This window comes from Ischnura elegans, chromosome 6 (genome assembly GCF_921293095.1).
Source record: "Ischnura elegans chromosome 6, ioIscEleg1.1, whole genome shotgun sequence".
NCBI lineage: Eukaryota > Metazoa > Arthropoda > Insecta > Odonata > Coenagrionidae > Ischnura > Ischnura elegans.
Window position 1 is genome coordinate 47,469,612 of NC_060251.1, and position 19,256 is coordinate 47,488,867.

The 19,256-nt window shown below is 38.0% G+C and overlaps 1 protein-coding gene across 4 annotated transcripts in view; it reads left to right on the forward strand.

The window, feature by feature from the left end:
* LOC124160610 (glutamate receptor ionotropic, kainate 2) overlaps positions 1–19,256 on the forward strand; it is a 1,073,818-nt gene that overhangs the window by 891,429 nt on the left and 163,133 nt on the right. For all 4 annotated transcript variants that reach the window (XM_046536503.1, XM_046536502.1, XM_046536505.1 and 1 more), the window contains exon 5: positions 6,246–6,299. In XM_046536503.1, the coding sequence (XP_046392459.1) occupies positions 6,246–6,299 (54 nt within the window). The remainder of the gene's footprint in view (positions 1–6,245; positions 6,300–19,256) is intronic.

Here is a 19,256-nt window from a genome sequence, read left to right on the forward strand (position 1 = left end):
CACCGTGGACTAAACTGCGGACGGTTGAAATTCTCCAAGTGGGGGTTAGGATGTCATTCTATTCCCTTGGTCACCTCGAACTTTGAGGGGTCATGGAAAGGCTCTAACCTTGATGTAAAACCCGGGGCTGTAGAGAATTTGACAAAAAATAGTACCAAGTTTTGCATTGTGACTATATTTTATCACTTTCATTCAGAACGGTTTACTTCAAACGCATTAATTAGTTACTTGCTACGATATTTCCAAGTCGTTATCGGCTATACCACTTTGAACTTCCTCCTAGGAAGCACGGGTAGGATATTCCCGAGATTCACTTGTATTGCCATGAAAAGAAATTTAACTTGACGAGGAAACGAACCAAGGATGTTTTCCTTTCCAGGCCACTGCGCAGACCACTTCACAATCCAGGTTCCTTAATTCCCATGGCAATGGAGGGTTAGCATTGCTAGGAGCTAGGCCCCTGTAATCCAGCAAGGATGGCAACGCGCGGGAATATGGTCTTCAAAGAAACTACTACCGAAAGATGAACCCCATACCAGCAATTAACGCACGTCTATCCGAGACGTAAAATGCGGGACTGTAGCCAATTCGGAAAAAAGCACCAAATTTTGAATTGCGACTATATTTTATCACTTACATTCAGTATGACTAATTTCATCCACTCAAATATCCACTAAACTACGTACTTTCCTATTACTTATCTTTTGTTCCTATTCCCACATGCAATGCCTCCGAACAATTGCAGACCCTGATCCAAATTTCGTATGGTGTCAAAGACAATGTCACATTACCTTTTGAATTTACGTTCCTCCCTCTAATTCTCATTTGCTCTCGTTCAACGTCGAGATCGGCTTGGATTGGTTATTATAGAGCTAACCCTGAGGTAATCACTGGAAAATTATAAGTGTAGCTAAGCCTTAACCTTAAATAATAAAATAGAAAGGAAAGCTGAGCGATTCGTCAAAAACTGCTGTGGGCCCCCAGAAAGCGTTACGCAGATGTTAAACGAATTAGGCTGAGGACCGCTAAAGGCTCGCGGGCTGCACATTAAGCTTACAGTTAGATTGATTGAGAAATTGTGAATAGATATCTTTTAGAGCGACATGGAGAACATTGTATTGGAACCCAAATGCATTTCCAGGCCCCAGAGAAACGATACATTAAGGGTGATATTTTGCGAAACGTATAGGAATGGGAATTTTTCCCCCCGAAAAGTATTGGACTTAATGAATTTTAGTCGTAATTTTGTTATATCGTTTCCTTTTCATTTGTAAACGGCTAGTGTCCTATCACCCCCAGCTACAGGCATGTTGAGGCAGATTGTGGGGTAGAATGTAGATATATATGAACCCTAAGCGACAAAATATCCGGAATCAACCCCCTAAAGCTTCATTAAATCTACGTTTATCAAAATTCTACCCGAAGAGAACTTTAACATACATCACTACATATATAGTCACTATCCTAGTACTTCAACCAGAAAGTTGTCCGGAATGGGTGAGGATTCTCGGCATATAAACTTCGCCTTCGAACACTTTCGAATACTAATCCAGCTGCGGTGCAGCGTCCAAAAAAAATAATCATTGATTTTCCCTCTGACTAACCAATCTATCTCCTACCCCTCAAGGAGGCATTGTAATGTAATTGGTTCGACCTTTCGCGGATCATGCCAATTAAGGCTTCTCGTTTGTTTCTGTCGTCGCAATACGCCTAAGCGACCTTGCCACGGCTGGAAAGCTCTCTGCCCTGTCATCAGGGTTAGCATCGGATAAAAAAAGGGGACAAGGACATCCTGGGGCGTCTCTTGGAATGTATGAGGTGGATGAAGAGGGTAAATAGTCTTACTTTTCCATATATCTCGAATGGGACTCGAGCAAAAGTCCGTCCCGAAAGAAATGTCAAGTCTCTCGAGAGAACTCATTAGGTAATGAATGCAATGAGATGAATTGGGCGAAAAAGATCGTATATGAATCAGACATAGATAGCAGTATTTATTAACCTTTGAGTATTTTTTGCTCTTAGACCAGAATTAAATAATTATCATCAGTGAATTCTTTGGTGATAATACAATTGTAATGATGTCGTCACTAAGACGATAGTGCGATCTTGTAAGCAATAAAATAAGACTCTCGAGGTGACTAATTCTAGGTTATAAGACATTGGCACTTACAGAATAGGTATCAGATTGAAGTGAATACTTCTTCTTGTGTAGTGATGGTAAAATTGTAACCAAATTTATTGAATTGATGTTGCGTATGCAGAGACGAAATTTTCCTCTGTGATGTGGATCACATGCTGCGATTCAAGTAATATCACACTTCCGAATGATGTTTCATAAGGGAAATTTGTTTCCCGTACAAAGTGTGTAGTTCCACAACTACTACTCCAGCTCCACAACTTTCAACCTGGTCATTGTGCAATTTCTTAGCTATGTTTACTGCCTACTTGTCCGGAATGCTGTGGTGGGTTTTCCATGCTACTGCAATCTGTGCAGAAGATTCCAAGCACCTTCGCCAGAAAACACGGTTAAGCTACAGCTCCGGCTATCTTTTACAAACGCAGGTGTTATAATTACGAAGACTATATCAGGTGTTTCAGTCGTTTTTCACCCACCTCTTAAAGCTCTGGGTTACTATCAGCAATAATTCTTCTCTTCATACCTTCATCTTTCTTCCATTATTTAGGCATTATTTTTAATTGATTGCGACAGACTTAACGCACATGTGCTGATGCAGCCATTAGTTATTATTATCTTCGCGATAATTTAAAGAAGTAAGTAGTGCAAAATGAATGTAGGCATCGACGCAACTGGAAACCAAAATAGTTCATACTGCATACTTATTATAGAGAAATTTTTCTATTCTGACAGATGTAGTTGAATTTTTTTATTATTGTAGCTTGCCTGTTAGTCTCTATTGTTAAGGAATGAAGAGATTTGGATTTAGATTTTCTTTAAGTGTTTATGTTCCCTTCGGCATATCATTAATGTCCTCTGATCAACTCTGAACTACATTCATCGTCAGTGTTCGGTTTTCATTAGGAAAATGTCTTTGTCACTATAAAAATATTAGCATGAGGTTTCAGCGATAAGTGTTTATTTTTTTGTGTTTTTTTTCTTTTCTCAGCAATAACCCTGAGCCTTTTTAATACAAAGGTTCCTCTGATCTCATCTCGTGGCTGTCTCACGAAATTTTTTTTGCTTAGATGCCCATTCAATCTCCATTTTTATTTATCCTAAGTTTATAATTGGCTTGAATATTCTTCTTTGTATTTGAAATTTAGTTACGTCTTAATCATTAACGATTCTAAGACGTACGATAGTGTGGGGCATATTGGTGGGTATTTCGGTCATACATTTACTCTATTTTTATCATTTTGGAGGAAAAAGTGGACAATGTCACACGAGATAATGATCTTGTATTGTTTTAATCTCTTTGTAAAGCATTATTATCCACTTGAAGGTAATATGAAAGACTCGGATCCCTCTCAAGCAATCTATTTTTCCTGATGACACATTTATTCGTTTTTTTCGCCCAATCGTATCCTGAGTCCTAGATGAATTTGATGAAGCCAATGAATCGGAAACGAAAACAGCACAAAAGGGCTGTTGGGCTCGTCTCGTCGTTTCAGCCGGAGAGGAAAAAAGCGAACAAATAGAAAGAAACAGATGTCTGAGAAGAAGGGGCATTAACGATCAAGTGAGCCTGGCATTCTCTTTCACGCAGTCAAGGGGAAGCCAGACAATGGGACGTCGAGAGAGACATTTTGGATGACCAGATGAAATAATAAAGCTTATGTGAAGACGAGGCAAAATTTGGAATGTGATAATATCTGACACAAAAGAAAATATCTTGGTGATGGGGCCATAGCATCATGATCCACATCATAAGGGTCTTTAAAAGGGCGATCGATTAGTTTAATAATAAAAGCTTGTCAGAGACAAATGCCTTTCCAGTGGTAACATATCCGAAGTTTCCATTTTTTTTTTTAATGAGAAGTTTTTAATTAACTCCTGTGATATACTCCGTGCACTAATAATTTATATTTTTCAATGTTCGTCATTTTTTATTCACATAAACAATGTTTTTGCCGTCATAAATTCATCGCGGGGTACACGATTGGAGGTCTGTTATGTTGAATTTCGATAATTTATATGGAAATCATGCTAGCGTCAAGGAAAAAATATTGTGTTCGTAAAATATTTTAGCTGTACGTGTATGTAATTAATTAAACAATAAAACGGATTAATAATTCTAACCATGCTTATTTCCATCATTTGCACACACATACCTGTATTAATCTGATGACAGTCGTGGTATTAACATAGCTATTGATTTATATTTAGGCTATACACTGCAAAACTCATCACAAAAAGGTAATCTCACTCATTAGGTAATCAGTACTAAGCTAGTGGTTTAGTGTGTATGTAAAAAAAATTCTTCTTAAACATTGATGGATCCTTGAGAATATATGTGAAGTTGCATCAGTTTTTCATCGAAATCCTATTTGAATGGTGTAGGCCTTTTCTTCTAATAGACTTGCTGACGATATTTGATCTTATTTATTTGAAATTATAATCAACACCTTTCTAGGAGTTGTGTCTCTCTGATGCATACTCACATGCATCGTTAAAAAATGTCAATACCTATTTATGGAGAGCTCTATTTATTGTGAAAAAGAAAGTCTTGGAACTTATTTTCAAGTTATTTTCAGTTTATTTCATACTGAGTTTAAATTCGTTTCCATTCAAGAAGAGAGACCTCTAAGGTATATCCTAAATGATATAATCACTTTTTTTTTAATTTGACTCGCCTCATCTCTAGATTTAAGCCCATTATTTTAATTCACCGATTATTCCCCTCCGGCCAACGGTGGAGTTAGAGTTTTTTCTTCTTCGGAAATCTTTAAAAATCTAATACGACTTGATCCGAAGCCTCAATAGAGTAAGTTTCAGAGCTTTCATTACATTTATCACTTCTGAGTATGGCATTAAAGTCAATCCAAGCTCATGAGATATCCTTTGTGTTTATAAGAATGTCTTGGGTATTTCAAATTACTTTTTTCGTCTTTCATGCATACATCCTGAAAAAAATATTCATATTGTGATGAAGGCCATTATTATATGTAATATTATTTCAAATGCGACTCTCATGAAATGATTCTCATGATAGGTGAATTTTGTATTTCATTTCGCATTTTAATGTGATATTTTACGTTAAATTGGCACGGTTAATACCAGAATAAAATTCTATTTTGTGTAGGTAGTATCAGATTGCGTTAATTATTCATAAGGTAATGAATGTGTACGATATGGATATCACAGTGGCAGATCGTAAAATATAAATGAATGTGACAAGGTTAAATGGCGGTGATAGTATAAAAGAGGAAGACAACGGGAAAATAAGTTGGGAAATAAATGGGAAGATAGAAAGAGAGCAGGAGAGGAAGTTTTACCTAAAAGAATAATGAGTGGAGAGTCCTGTAAAGATAAGCGTGGCTTGAGCGGAGGACTGCTCGTCCCCAATTACCACAACATTTATGATAAAAACCAACCCTCACCTTCACGACTCTCTTTTATAAAAACAAGTCGAATTAAATCAACGTTGGAGATAAATACCGGGGATAATTACTCCCGTAAGTCATTTTTCAATTGGCCGTTCCTGGGATGACTGTTAAAAGTAAAAACAATGGTTTCCTCTAAGAGAATGGCTTGGAAATTCTTTTTTCTAATTTTTTGAAAATCTTTGACTGGTATGCTTTCTTGAGCGATATTGAATTTTTTTTTAATCAATTACGTAGAAATACTATTTGTGCGATAATCTAACTTCTTTACGTCACTTATAGTGGTAAAATATGTTCCGCGAGATTGTGAGAATGTATTTTCATGAACACTGTATCAATAGCATGATTGAAGAATTTGGTAAATTATTCGTAAATTAATTGATGTTATTGCTTAAATATATGGCCTCATCCCTCGTATGAATGCCTTTTTCTTGTAATCGTATAAAAATTATCACTGTCACTATCTATATGTGTATACTATCTATATTCTATTTCTGTTACCATCTATAAGGCAATATACAAGGATGTTATTTTATGATACAATTCATGCCAAGCCTTAAGGTGGCGTGCAGCCATTACTCTCAGAATTTCAATGCATGGAAATTCCTCGTATATATGTATCAGTGTTTCCGTAAATCATGTAAACCAATGTAACTGATGATGCAATTTCTTATTTCTTACAGATACTCCAGCTGCAGATGAATGATTACAGATACCACTATATGTTCACCACCTTTGTAAGTACTCATCGAATTATTTTTAAAGTATGTTATAAAGAGTAATACATTATTTGCTATTTGTCTTGTTTTTTTTATTAAAACAAAGTCTTCGCAACGCTTTACATACCCTCCTCAGTCCTGGCGTATTGTATAAAATACATTGAAGTTTGACTTTTATACCGTTTGGCTAAGTGAAATTTTTTAATTGGGTCATGCTAACTGCTTCCTGACAGATGGCATGCTAAGTGCATCATACAGAAGTACATAAATCGCTTGTTTTGTTATTTAACTTCTGATTAACCAGGAAACGTTAAACTCAGACCAAAAATAACGACCGGGGACTGTGGAGATTTTTCAAAAGATTTCCTTGGCGGAAAATCGAACTCCGATCCCTCGCGTGACTGGCGGGGATGCTGACCACAATACTACCTTGGACAAAGTTCCCTTGCGGATGCAAGAGTAATAATTGGCTAGTTCGCGGACATTATGTGAATATCGGCGCCACGAATATTACAAAAGAGGATCCTCAAGTCGGCCTCTAAATTTGGTGTCACCCACTGCTGATTTTAATGGGTTTCGAAAAGTCACCACTCGCGTCGCTGAAAGACAAAGTGATCCGAGTTTCATGTGTAAAGAAGGTATAAATAGGGTTTTTTTTTAACCTCTTCCCTACGCAGGGCGTGATTTCACGGCCTGTATTTTTCGAAGCAAATGGCCAAAGGCCGTGTTTTCACGGTTTCGCGGTCAAGAATGCCAAGTGGGTCCCGACCGTCATTAGGGTCCCTCGGCGCGAGAGGTCCGACCCTCTCCTATTGTCCGTGTGGGGATTACCTCGGCCCATTTCGGCTCTCAGTGTCCCACTCAAGGAAGGTGCTCATGGTCACTTATTTGTTTATAAGGTGGAATAACTAAAAACGTTCATGTTGCATTTATTGAAAATCAATGCGAGGAATAACATTCTGTATGTTCTGCTGATTGGTTCCAAATTTTAAACGGAATTATAGCGTTCATATTAACGGAGTTGATCATCACCTAGAACAATTTTGGAGACGCTAAGGTTAGATGTTTAATTGTTATTTTTATAACTTACTAGCAAGTTTATAGGAGCGATATTGTAATGATTTACATCTTAAAATATACGTTACTCTTTAATTACATTCTAAGTGTACATTTGCGGTGAAATTCGACAGAATATCCTATTTAACTTCTATGAAAAAAAGCCCTCGTAATGTAATAAAATTTGATTCTCTCAGTTCTTTGTCGTGAGCCAAAATTACAGCGGCTATTTTTAATAACCTCTTACCAACCTTTAAATACAAAGGTATTATAAACGAATTTTGCTATAAATACTGATTAATGCATATCCTAAAAATTCGTAAATTTAATGTACCAATAGGGAATGTTATACGTAGACACATGTTGTGAGAAGCATTCCATACCATTGCAGGAATAAGAACTGCTCTACCCAGGTAATTACTCTCATATTGTAAGTACTCTCATTGGTGTAAGTATTGTCCTACTGAAATATATACGTGGAAGATGATAACCTCACTCTTCTCGGAAAAGCTCATTTGGCAATGATATAGTGCCGTTTTGCTGAAAACCCTAAAAATAACCGTAGAACTTCGTTTAAAAGTTCTACAGGCATTGCAAAATGAAAGGAATACATTGATGAACTGACATTTAATGCAACAGTAACAATTAAAAAAATTAAAATTGCACTGGCAATAATAAACTGACCGCAAAAGTACGCCGGGATTAACTGCCTTCGGGGAAAAGGGTCGAGGATTATATTTGCCCAGTTGCCGAGGAAAGGGTACCTGGTCAGTCCCAAGCCGAAAAAAAAACTCCGTACAGGGCGAAAGCAACTTCCCGCGAAAGAGCTCGGCGCGAAAAGGTTAATTTATATACATGATGATTGTATCTATCAAATTCGTAAATTTCCAATGCTATTCCTCGCAATTACAACTGTAACAATGATAAATACTGGAAAAAAGTGGATCGCATTGCACTCATCACAGCGCCGTGAAAATTTTTGAAAACCGATTAAAATACGACCGAATTGGCAACAGAAATCAGCTTCCATGGAATGGAACTTGGCCTCTTCCATGCAGTCTCTCTGATCGCCGCCCAGTGGCCTGGATCGCACGGCTACAGTCGACGCTGCACCTTAAAGAGACATATCCGGGAGAGAGATCCCTGAGGAATGTCGACCAAGTCACGGAAATCACAAGTCCTACCAGGATCGAGCCCCAAAATAAGGAAAATACTAGAGCAGCCACTTTCAACGTTTTTTTCCTCCCATACCCTTCTATATGCATATTACTAATATTACACCCCAAAAATGCAACATGCACATTTTATTGCATAATTTTACTACAGGTAGCTGGCATTTTAAGTTATATATACTTATATAAATGGAAACTTTGTTTTAAATACCCCCGTTAATATATTTATGGAAACTTCTACGGAATGGTTCAGTAGGCAGCGTCTTCAGGCTCGAAGTCAGATTTCAGGCCACTTCAAGCCTGAAGATAAATAAACGCGGAGGAAAACCTGGAAGCCAAGCTGCACCCCATATAATATGTTAACATGTTTTCTTGTAATATAACATAATATTTATTCATATTTGTGATTTTTTCTTAATTTGGGACCCGATTCTCGCCGGACATGAAATTTCCGTGACTTGGTGGAAATTCTTCAGGGATCTCTCATAAATGTAAGAATTTCATATGGTTAAGAGACACGTAGATCCTGGGATCCGCCATTTCCGATTATTTCCGGTGTAACCTCCCCAATAGGGTGTTGCTTATTTTTTATTTTTTCTCGTTTTTTTTTATTTCTGCCTCTTAAAATATGCTAAGGAGTGCAGAATGGATATCCTAAAAAATTCAGCTTGATTGTTTAACATTTAGAGGTCGCTCAAAGAGCATAAATGCAATGACATTTAATTTTCCCGATTTTTTTAAGTAACATCATTTTCAGTGGTAACCCACGATTTTGCAGGTCTTACGGGCCAAAATTCGCTCCATTTTAACGTCCGCTTAACAGTTTTCCAGGAATACAATACTTTTCCGCGAGCTACAACAGCACGTCACACCCCTGACGGCGAGCTGGTCGCTCGCAGGCCGCATTAATAATAAAGCATTTTCAATTGAATCGACAAGCGTAAATATAGTTAACTAACTACTTTCATATCTTAGGTTCTTAGTCTATCATATTTTTTTGGATTCTTAACATGAAAAGTTCTTTTTTTTTATCCTTATTTGGGTTCGAGGAACAGTGATATAGTTATTTTAAAGGATAAACTAAAGCAAACACTCGGTATGAAAAATGCCAACATAGTATTCGACTCCTCCTTTTGCCAACTTTTGCTTGTAAAGGCGTGAGGGGCGTAAGGCAATGACGGTCGCTGACTGTGAATGCGGCCTGCGAGCGACCAGCTCGCCGTCAGGGGTGTGACCCACGATTTTGCAGGTCTTACGGGCCAAAATTCGCTCCATTTTAACGTCCGCTTAACCGTTTTCCAGGAATACAATACTTTTCCGCGAGCTACAACAGCGCGTCACACCCCTGATATCCATTTTGCACCCCTTAGCATATTTTAAGAGGTAGAAATAAAAAACTGAGAAAAAATAAAAAATAAGCAACACCCTACTCCACTGCCTCGCGTCGCGTACCCCAAAATGGTACGGCGGCGTAGCGCGAGTGGGGTGTAAGCAAATAAGGGGGGGAGGACCTATCAGTTGACCGTGAATGCGGCCTTCGAGCGACCAGCTCGCCGTTTGGGGTGTGACGCTATGCTATAACTCGCGTAAAAGTATTGCATTCCTGGAAAGCGGTTGAACGGGCGTAAAAATGGAGCAAATTTTGGTCCAAGAGGGCTGTAAAGTGTACGCTACTCCTGAAAATGATGTTATCTACTAAAATATGAGAAAAATTGAATTTCATTACATTTTTTCTCTTTGAGCGGCCTCTAAATATTGAACGATCGGGCTGAAATATTTAGGATATCCATTCTGCACCCCATAGCATAATTGAAGAGGTATAATTCAAAATTCCGATCAAAATAAAAAAATAAGCTACATCCGGTACGCGTACCACCAGTTGGGAACCGCTGCCTTAAAGGTACATCATCTGGGAGAAAAATTACTGAGGGATGAATGATCGTAGGCTTTCCCGGCGTATAGAATTGTGGAAGGTTACACGGGGTTTCCACCGGGTCAGGTTCTCCAACTCCATCTCGGCCTTTTTTGACGTTTCGATGAGCAATTTGTCCAACGTCTTCAGGGCATGTCGAGTCGTGTGGTCTTCGTTTCAACGGATACTGAAGTCTTCTGACTTCTTTTCATCCCTGACGTATTAGTATAACGCCCTTGCGTTCGTAATTTATTCTTATTTATTGTTTATATGTTTAAAAACTGCTCAGGTCTTCGATATTTATCCCGTAAGGTGTCCCTATATGATAGAATTTCTTGTATAGCTTCGTTGTCTTTTTCTTCCAGTTCGTCAAAATACTTTTTAGCTATTATTCGTACCACCTCTTTGGCTGCGGTTACTTGACTAATCGTGTACACCGCTCCATTACCCAAACATTGCCTAATTTTAAAAATAGAGTGGAGGTGTCGTCTCTCCATTCGATCGATTTTTTTCTTTTGTTAGTAAACCCCACTACGCCGCTGCTGCGTACAGTAATGTTGATTGTATGAATGATTTGTATAGTATTGTCATGCATGGCATGTCGAGTCTTGAAAATCGTCCTCCTTACACATGGATGACGGCGGTATCAACCGGGGCAGGTGCTATGTGATTGGTCGAGAGCTTCCCGCCTTTTCCCTCGTTCTTCACGAATGCTCCTCAGCACTGGTTTCCATGAGGCGCTCAGAGTGTAGAGCTCAGGCCGAGATGGAGTTGGAGAACCTGACCCGGTGGAAATCCCGTGTAACCTTCCACAATTCCTGAGGGATGTCGACCAAGTCTCGGAAATCCCATGTCCGGCAAGAATCGAGCCCCAAATTAAGGAACAAACACTAGAGGAAAGAACAGTGGAACTCCACCCTTTTCCCCCCAAGGACGTGTTGCTCAGGTGGGGACAAGACGTAAAGAACTTCTCCCTTTTGGTAGAAACTTTCTGGCCAAGTCTCCCGGCGATAAAAGGGAGAGAAGGAAGAGTCCATGGTATTGATGGGAGGAGAAGGTGAAAGGTTGGTTGTCTCTCGTTTTCCGGCGGAAGAAAAGAATAATCTGGCCCCGGAGATCTTCTGTGAAGTCGGTGAATGGCTCCTTAGGAAAGTTAGACGTCCGTTTGGACCCCTATACTCTTTCTCACCCGCACACAACTATAAGGCCAGCTCATTTTCGAACCCGCTCCTTTCTTGCAAGGCCCAAATCCTTTTCTTCCCCACGTCTAGTATCGCTATATTTCTTTATAGCCCCTTATTTTTTGCACTTCTGTCACTATTATTTCACCTCGCTACGTTTTACGCCAAGGGAATTTGGGGGTTTCCTGTCCTTTCCTGTCCTGACCCATTATTTATCTATAAATATGCTACAGAAGGACTTCATAAACCAAATTTCTTTAGAAAAGGAGTCCTTCATTACTAGGAAGGAGCTTATGTAAGAGTTTAAAGAATAAGTTAGTGAAGAGAATTATCTGGAGAATTGCGGTTAAAGGTGCGGAAATATAGACACGTAGGAAGGAGGATAAGAAAAGACTGGAAGCGCAAGAGATGTGGGTGAAGAATAGAAGAATGGAGAAGGTGAAACCGACGGAGATGAGGAGGTACGGCGAAGTGCTCGACATGATGGGTGAGGAGAGGCAGATTTTAGATGAGTTTTGGAGGAAACGAAGAGATTAAGATGACACTTGTTTTGTGCAGGAAGGGGATGTTTGAAACGGAGTCAGAGGGACGTATGTTGGGTAAAAGTGGGATTGTAAGGAATAGAATACGGTGTTTAGATTGAAACATAGAGTGCGGGCTTTTTTGTGAAATAAAGTCAATCAAAGACGGAAGTGGGGAAAGGCCAGAGTGATTTCCATTAACATCAATTTAAATCTACCTTGACCGGCATAATACTTTTATAATAATTCTGCAATATTTACCTAAGCGTGTAGGCCTAGTACCGAAAGGGAACTATTATTTCAACACGCACGACATCAGGTAGAAATCCTCACGAAGTTTCAAGGAAGAACAGAAGGCGAACAAAAAATCTCGGTACTGAATTTTTGTAAATCCTTCAAATACCTAAGTTTTTGATACGTTTAAGATAATACATCATTGTTTTTTTTAAATATCTGTTTGAATGCCATGATGAAAGGCAATAGATTAAAATTAGTATCACACAGGTCCTGACATATTTTTTTTCAGAAATCGGAGAATTCCGGAGCATATAGTTCGTATTTTAGGCATTCAATGGTAGTGCGACTTATCTAACACACATTATTTCAGTAGTGATTGATGTATAATACGTGCATCAACGTCATTGAGATATGCCAATCCATGTTTAAGATAAGCTTAAAGGTAAATTTCAGTCCTACTTTTATTTACATTCCAACCTTTTATACGATTCATTTTCAATCCGTATAGTGCTGGTCGCGTGCTAAACGTTGCTCGATCTATTTGAGGAATAATATTCGAGGATAACTGCAGAGCGACTCGCTTAGAAGGGAAGTCCTTCAAGTGTCACCGCCAGATCTCGATCAAATTTTGCAATGTGACAGGAAATGGATGCCCATTAGAAGCAGTTTTTTTTTTGTTTCAGCTGCAAACGGACAATAGGGTAGTTTTCTTCACCAAAGAAAACGAAATACATCGATTGCAATTCCTTACCCACCATTAGTGTATTCATAATATACAAACTATTTGGTTTTCGAAATCCCAGTTTAGACGAATGGCAAGGGTAAATTTTATCCTTATTTGAAAAAGGCTAGATTGGCGCCCATGCGATTCTACTCCACGTGACGTCACAGGGACTTTTTCTATACGAGTAGATAGCAGTTTTACATTGTCTGAGATTATCAATGCATGCATGAGGCACAGAGCTCAGGGAAACATCTCTTAATAATCACCCATTAAAATAACCTAAGTTCGGAAAGTTTCCTTCGCTTGATAGGGTAATAATTATCCTTATTTAAGCCAAGCACTACCTGCTAGCAGGGTACTCTGCTTCCTGCTAGCAGCATGCATCGTATCAGCGCTCAAAGCCTCGCCCCAAGATCACCTCACACGGCGACAGCTGGAACCAGAATGACGTCACACGGACTTTTCCCAGCATTCCTACTTAGCCTTCGCGTTTTCGCGCGCTTGAAAATTTTCACTTTTCGTTTAATCGCGAAAAATAGATATCGTCATTCGAAAATCTAATAGCGTGAAATGCGTACTCCAGGAGTAATAATCTTTCGATTTAGGCAATAAAAAAATAATAGGAAACCACCCTATACTTTTCGTGATAAGAGCGACGGAAAGTACCATGAAAACGCCTAAAGTTATGCACCCACAATACAACAATACACCTTCAGTACTTTTCATCATAGCAGTGGTAAGGGTCGATTTTTGTGCTGCTTGTTGCATAAATTTCGGCGTTTTATGGCGCTTTCCATTGCTAATATCTCGAAATATACTAATCGTTGGCGGCTGAAACAAAAACAACATCTCATCTTATAGATATCCATTTCCTATCACTTTGCAAAATTTGAACGAGATCTGGTGGTAACGCTTGAAGGACTTCCCTTCTAAGCGCGTCACCCAGTGCAGTTATCCTCGAATATTATTCCTCAAATAGATCAAACTACGTTTAGCGCGCGACCAGCGCTATACGGATTGAAAAAGAAACGTATAAAAGGCTGGAATGTAAATACAAGTAGGACTGCAATTTACCTTTAAGATTACCTTAAACATTTATTATCATATCTCAATGGCGTTGATGCACGTTTTATACATCAATCACCACTGAAATAATGTATGTTAGATAAGTCGCACTACCATTGAATGCCTAAAATACGAACTATATGCTCCGGAATACACCAATTTCTGGAGAAAATATGGCAGGACCAATGCAATACTAATTTTAACCTATTGCTAGATGTATCCCATGGATGCATCCTATCATTTCAGTAATTGAGAAGGCATGTAACCAGGAACGTAATGCATGGAGAGATCAAAGCGCTGATGACGTGGCTGTCTCCTGTTCTTTACGTGACCATTTCCCATCCTTTACTTATCTACCCCACAGATTCCAGGAAATACCCATGAAGAGGTCTGATTGGGGTTCCGATGGCTCCTTATATCCCTTTTTTATTTGACATATAATGGAAATATTATGTTAAAACTAAAATTAAATATTCCTGCAAAATATCATGGTACTGCGTAGCAGACGATTTCAGTACCGGAAGTCTATTTTCTAATAGCTATGTATTTATTGTGGATGGAAGAGTAGCAAATAATATCCTACAGTTCTACCAATTCGAAGATTATTGGAGTTTTTTTAAATGACCATATTACACCGAATTTCGAAAGATGAATAAAAAAATTGAAATTTTTATCTTATTCCTTAGTTATTCTTTTGCAAACAATGTTAAAAAGTGAGCAAGCTGTCGTAGCCTCTAAGAATATAATTAGGAAATTTAATTATAAATATTTAATCTAAAAGCCTATCTTCTATCAATGACTTTGGTACTATTAACAAGCTTCTTCGCAGTGCTTAAATTCCTCATTAATATCGATATTTTGACCTAAAAAAGTAGAGGCATAGTTGGCAATACTGTTTAGATAGAAAATGTTGTGTTTTGAAAGTTTTTCCTAGGGTTTCAGACGATTTCAGAAATGATAGATTCAATGAATTTTTGTCGTATCTCGTATCGTTCACCTAAAACATATTTATTACTCACTATTATTGGATTTAATGTCACATCTTTCGTATATATCATTAACATCCCCGTTTTAAAATTTGGTTAGCTTTCGTTCATTAAATTATTAGAGTTATTATGTCTTATAAGCCATCCCCTCCAGAATCACCATGTTTTTTACTATACCCGTCACTCTTCCGGGATTTTTTCCCTGCCTTCTTGGACTCTTATGGCTGAAACGCGAACGGCTCCGAGAGGAGAGGGAATGGAAAGTGTGGAGAGATGGGATGGGAAAGAAACAAAAGTGTGGCGACGGGCGCAAGGAGAAGTTTTCAGACTTTCAGACGTGGTTTGGTGGGACTTTTTAGGGAGGCGGGCTTCAAGGGGTAGGCGGATAAAAAATATATGCGGTAGTGGAAGTGGTCTGCTGGATGAAAGTCGCCTGAAGCCGAGTGCGATGCTAAGTGAGGAAACGATTCTCTCTGGGTATCCATTCCATTGTCTCCCTACGAAGCTTTAGAGCAGTTAACAGTAGGTTATGTAAATATTTATGTATTTATTTAGTAATTTTATCCATATTCTGGCGTACTGAGTTTCAAATAAATGCCCAGGTTTATGAATGTGTGGTACCACGTAGACGAGTTTTTTCGGGCATAATTGCTACTAAAAAATATGAAGAACAAATAAAAAATATAAATTCTGAAGAGAATCGCCCGAGTGATTTAGTTGACCGTAACCTGTAAAACAGCTCAATATGTTGTTCAAGAGGTATTTATAATAAATCAGTAACTATCTTAAAAGTTTCCGGTATTACTTCGTGGAGCCAAATAAAATTCTCTTTTTAGGTTCTTCACTGACAATTAATTACCGACTACGGTATTCTTCTCCTCTTTCTTCCATTTAAATTTAAATTACTCCAATCAGTATTTTAGACGAATGAATTTTTCAGCTTATGGTTGATTTTCCAGCTAATGTTCACATTTCTCCAATATATTAAATTAATTAATCGGATTTACATATTTTGAATTGAGGCTAAAATTGACGATTTTATTCCACGATGACTAATATTTTAATCATCTACTTGATTTAACACACTTTCAACGGATGCCTGTCCCTAAATTCTTTTGTCTTATTTCCCGTTAACGGCTGTTCCAGATGTAGTAATGGAAAATAAATGATGGACCAAGCGGAAAGACACGATGAAAGAAGAAAGAACGAGGAAGTACTTCGCATTGATAATGGGGAAAGGAAATTGCGACTAAGAAGTACATGGGCAGATGGTTTAGATTGTGTCCACCGATGCGAAAGTGAACACCGGAAGCGGTGTTATAGGGAAGTAAGCTTCATGAGCGACTAAATGGGCTGGAAGAAAACTATTCATGCTGAGAATGAAAGAGACGAGTTCATCGCATTTAGATAGAATATGATGAATTGAGAGGGAACAATCTAATATGGATAGAACGAAAAAACGGGGGTAATAAATAAAATTTTCATGACGTGCTGTATGCACGTATTTTCTAGCAATAACAAAATCTTGTTAATCTCATTTTATATTTCAGAGATAAAATACGTATGATAAAGGCATAATCCAGTGAGAAGTGGACGATATTGGTTTTATTTATTATTATAAGGTGTTTGTGCTATCTGATCTATTTTTATGCAATAAATATTTTTTACGTACCCATTACATAACTTGGGGATACAGCTCGAATATAAAGAATTAGCAGACGTTCATGGATGAACGCAATGCTCATAAAATGTTAGCATAAAAGGTAAAATCCTTCTATCAGTGGAAGACATTTTTCTTAGAAGTCCTATAGATATGTTGGGCTATCAGGTGGATGTGAATGGTGGGAATTTCTTTCAGTAACTACAGGAAGAATTTATAACTTTTTTTTATGCAAGAACAAGGAAGCACTTGGCTGAAAATTTCTCCAACAGTTTTCAATTAGTAGCAATGAATATAAATTCTGATCTAAACCATTATATTACTCATTTATATCATTGGTCCCCTACGCCACTAAGTTACACTCGTGTGAGACGGAGAAACAGCAAAATTTTGAAGTAAACTTTCATTATCTGTTCATTAAAAATATACTCCACATCATTAATTTGAAGTATTAGATACAAGAATATAAATGTGGCTTCCAAAAGTATACCTAAATATTTTTATATAAATAAAAAGCATTTAAACATGTGTCATTCATAATTCTAACATGATTTCTATTTAACTATGTAAATACTTGAGGACATATTTGGTAGCATAATTCTTATTCTTTATGTGAATGCTTTTAATGAACCAAGAATGAAAGTTCTCTTTTTCAAGTCTAAATGCCATTAAAAAAAATGCTAATGAAAAATTGTGTGACTCACACATGTACAAAGTTTTAAGTGAAATACGTATACGATATATATAGTATATATTCAGATTTTATGCTAAAAGTTACAGCTATATGTTTGGGTGTGAGTGCGATCTAGCTGATGCTAGCTCTGCTGGCATTTCTCTTCCGTGTCGTAGCGTAGCTTCGCTACGTTGCGGTCTCAAGATGGTAGGGGTGGAGGGGAGTGAAGTGGTTGGCGGAAGGGAAGTAGAGTAGGGGTTTTGAGTCCTTCCCTCTTCACAGGGAGGGGAAGGAAAAAGGACTGAAAGTGAAATTGAGGCAGCCTTTGTCTCTTTCTTGTTTTTTCTCTGTGTTTCTCTGTGTGTGTGTTTCTCTGTGTTCTCTGTGGCCACGGGAGAGTGGATGGAAGACAAGTTTTTTGGCGCGGAGAAATGGAATTGAAGGTGAAATAACGATTGCTCCCGCAGACCGAGTTTTCTTTGTTTTCCCATTAAAACTGTCCTTCTAAAAAACATATTAAGGGCTTCACAATCTCTGTCAGAAAAAGAAGGACCGACTTCTTTCATTTTTTTCCTCTCACAGTATTTTTTTCAATACATTTCGTCGTGGGAAACCTTAATTTCCTCGCAGCTTGATGGAAAGGTTTTAAAAGGGAGGCTCAGAAATGCGACTGTAGCCGAAATGGATTCTCTTCTCTCTTCTGCTCTTCTCGACGTAAGATTTGATTTAGTCTTTGTGGAAGTAATGGTTTTGCTTTTAATTCGTCTCGGTTCACATGGAGCGCTTTATTGGTTTTGGAACAGTGATATCAAACAGAACTCAAACAAAACCCTCCCGTGTCAAGAGGTATAATTCGTTTATTTATATACCTCCAGGCCTTCCAGTGTTGCTCGAGAAGGATAATACCGAGAGAAATGGGAAATATGCAACTTGGAATTCATTATCACATGGCAGAATTTTTAGGTATAGGAATAAAGTGATGAAAAAAATGATGATGGAGTACATATGTAACAGCTAGCAAGCGAAAAAATGATTTCCATATATCGTTCACAGTATCAAGTTATACAAAACTCCACAAAAATCGATCGTTATGTGTGCCCATACGTACGTAGACCAAAATCGACCTCTGAACCCATGCACCAGAAAAAAAGTTTGTGGCAATATGATTAATAGCTAAGTATAGAATCCTTTCATTTATATTTCCTCTCTAAGCGTGCCAAGAGGTCAAGAGGTGTGCCTGCTCGGCAGGACTCCAGCCACAGAGGTTTTATGACGTGACGTAACAAATAGTGATAAGAAAACTAAGCAAAAGACGCGACGAATGCAATCGAAGTATCGCTACCGGGTTTGTGAGCATAATATGCACCTATGTACTGATTTTGGTCGCAATCCGTCCAGTCGTACAAAAACAAATAGCGCATAGACAAACAAACATCCTCTTTTATTGTATATGTCGACTAATGAAATTGGATATCTGATTGAGCTTTCCTCACAAAATCTGCTACCGATAGAATACAAGAACTGCTCTGAGTCTCATGCTGTACTTTTATTTAAATTTTGTCATTATATAAATGAATTTAAAGGATAATATTTGTTAAGTGCAAGAAATTGGTATAGCTTTCTTTATAAATACAGTGAAAATTACGCTTTTATTTCTGGTACCAAAACGGTCGAACCAACATGGCATTTGATTTGGTGTTTGTGGAATAATGGTTTTGGTTTTAATTCGTCGTTGTTCTCATGGAGCGCTTAGCTGGATTGGGAATAGTGATATGAAGTAAAATACAA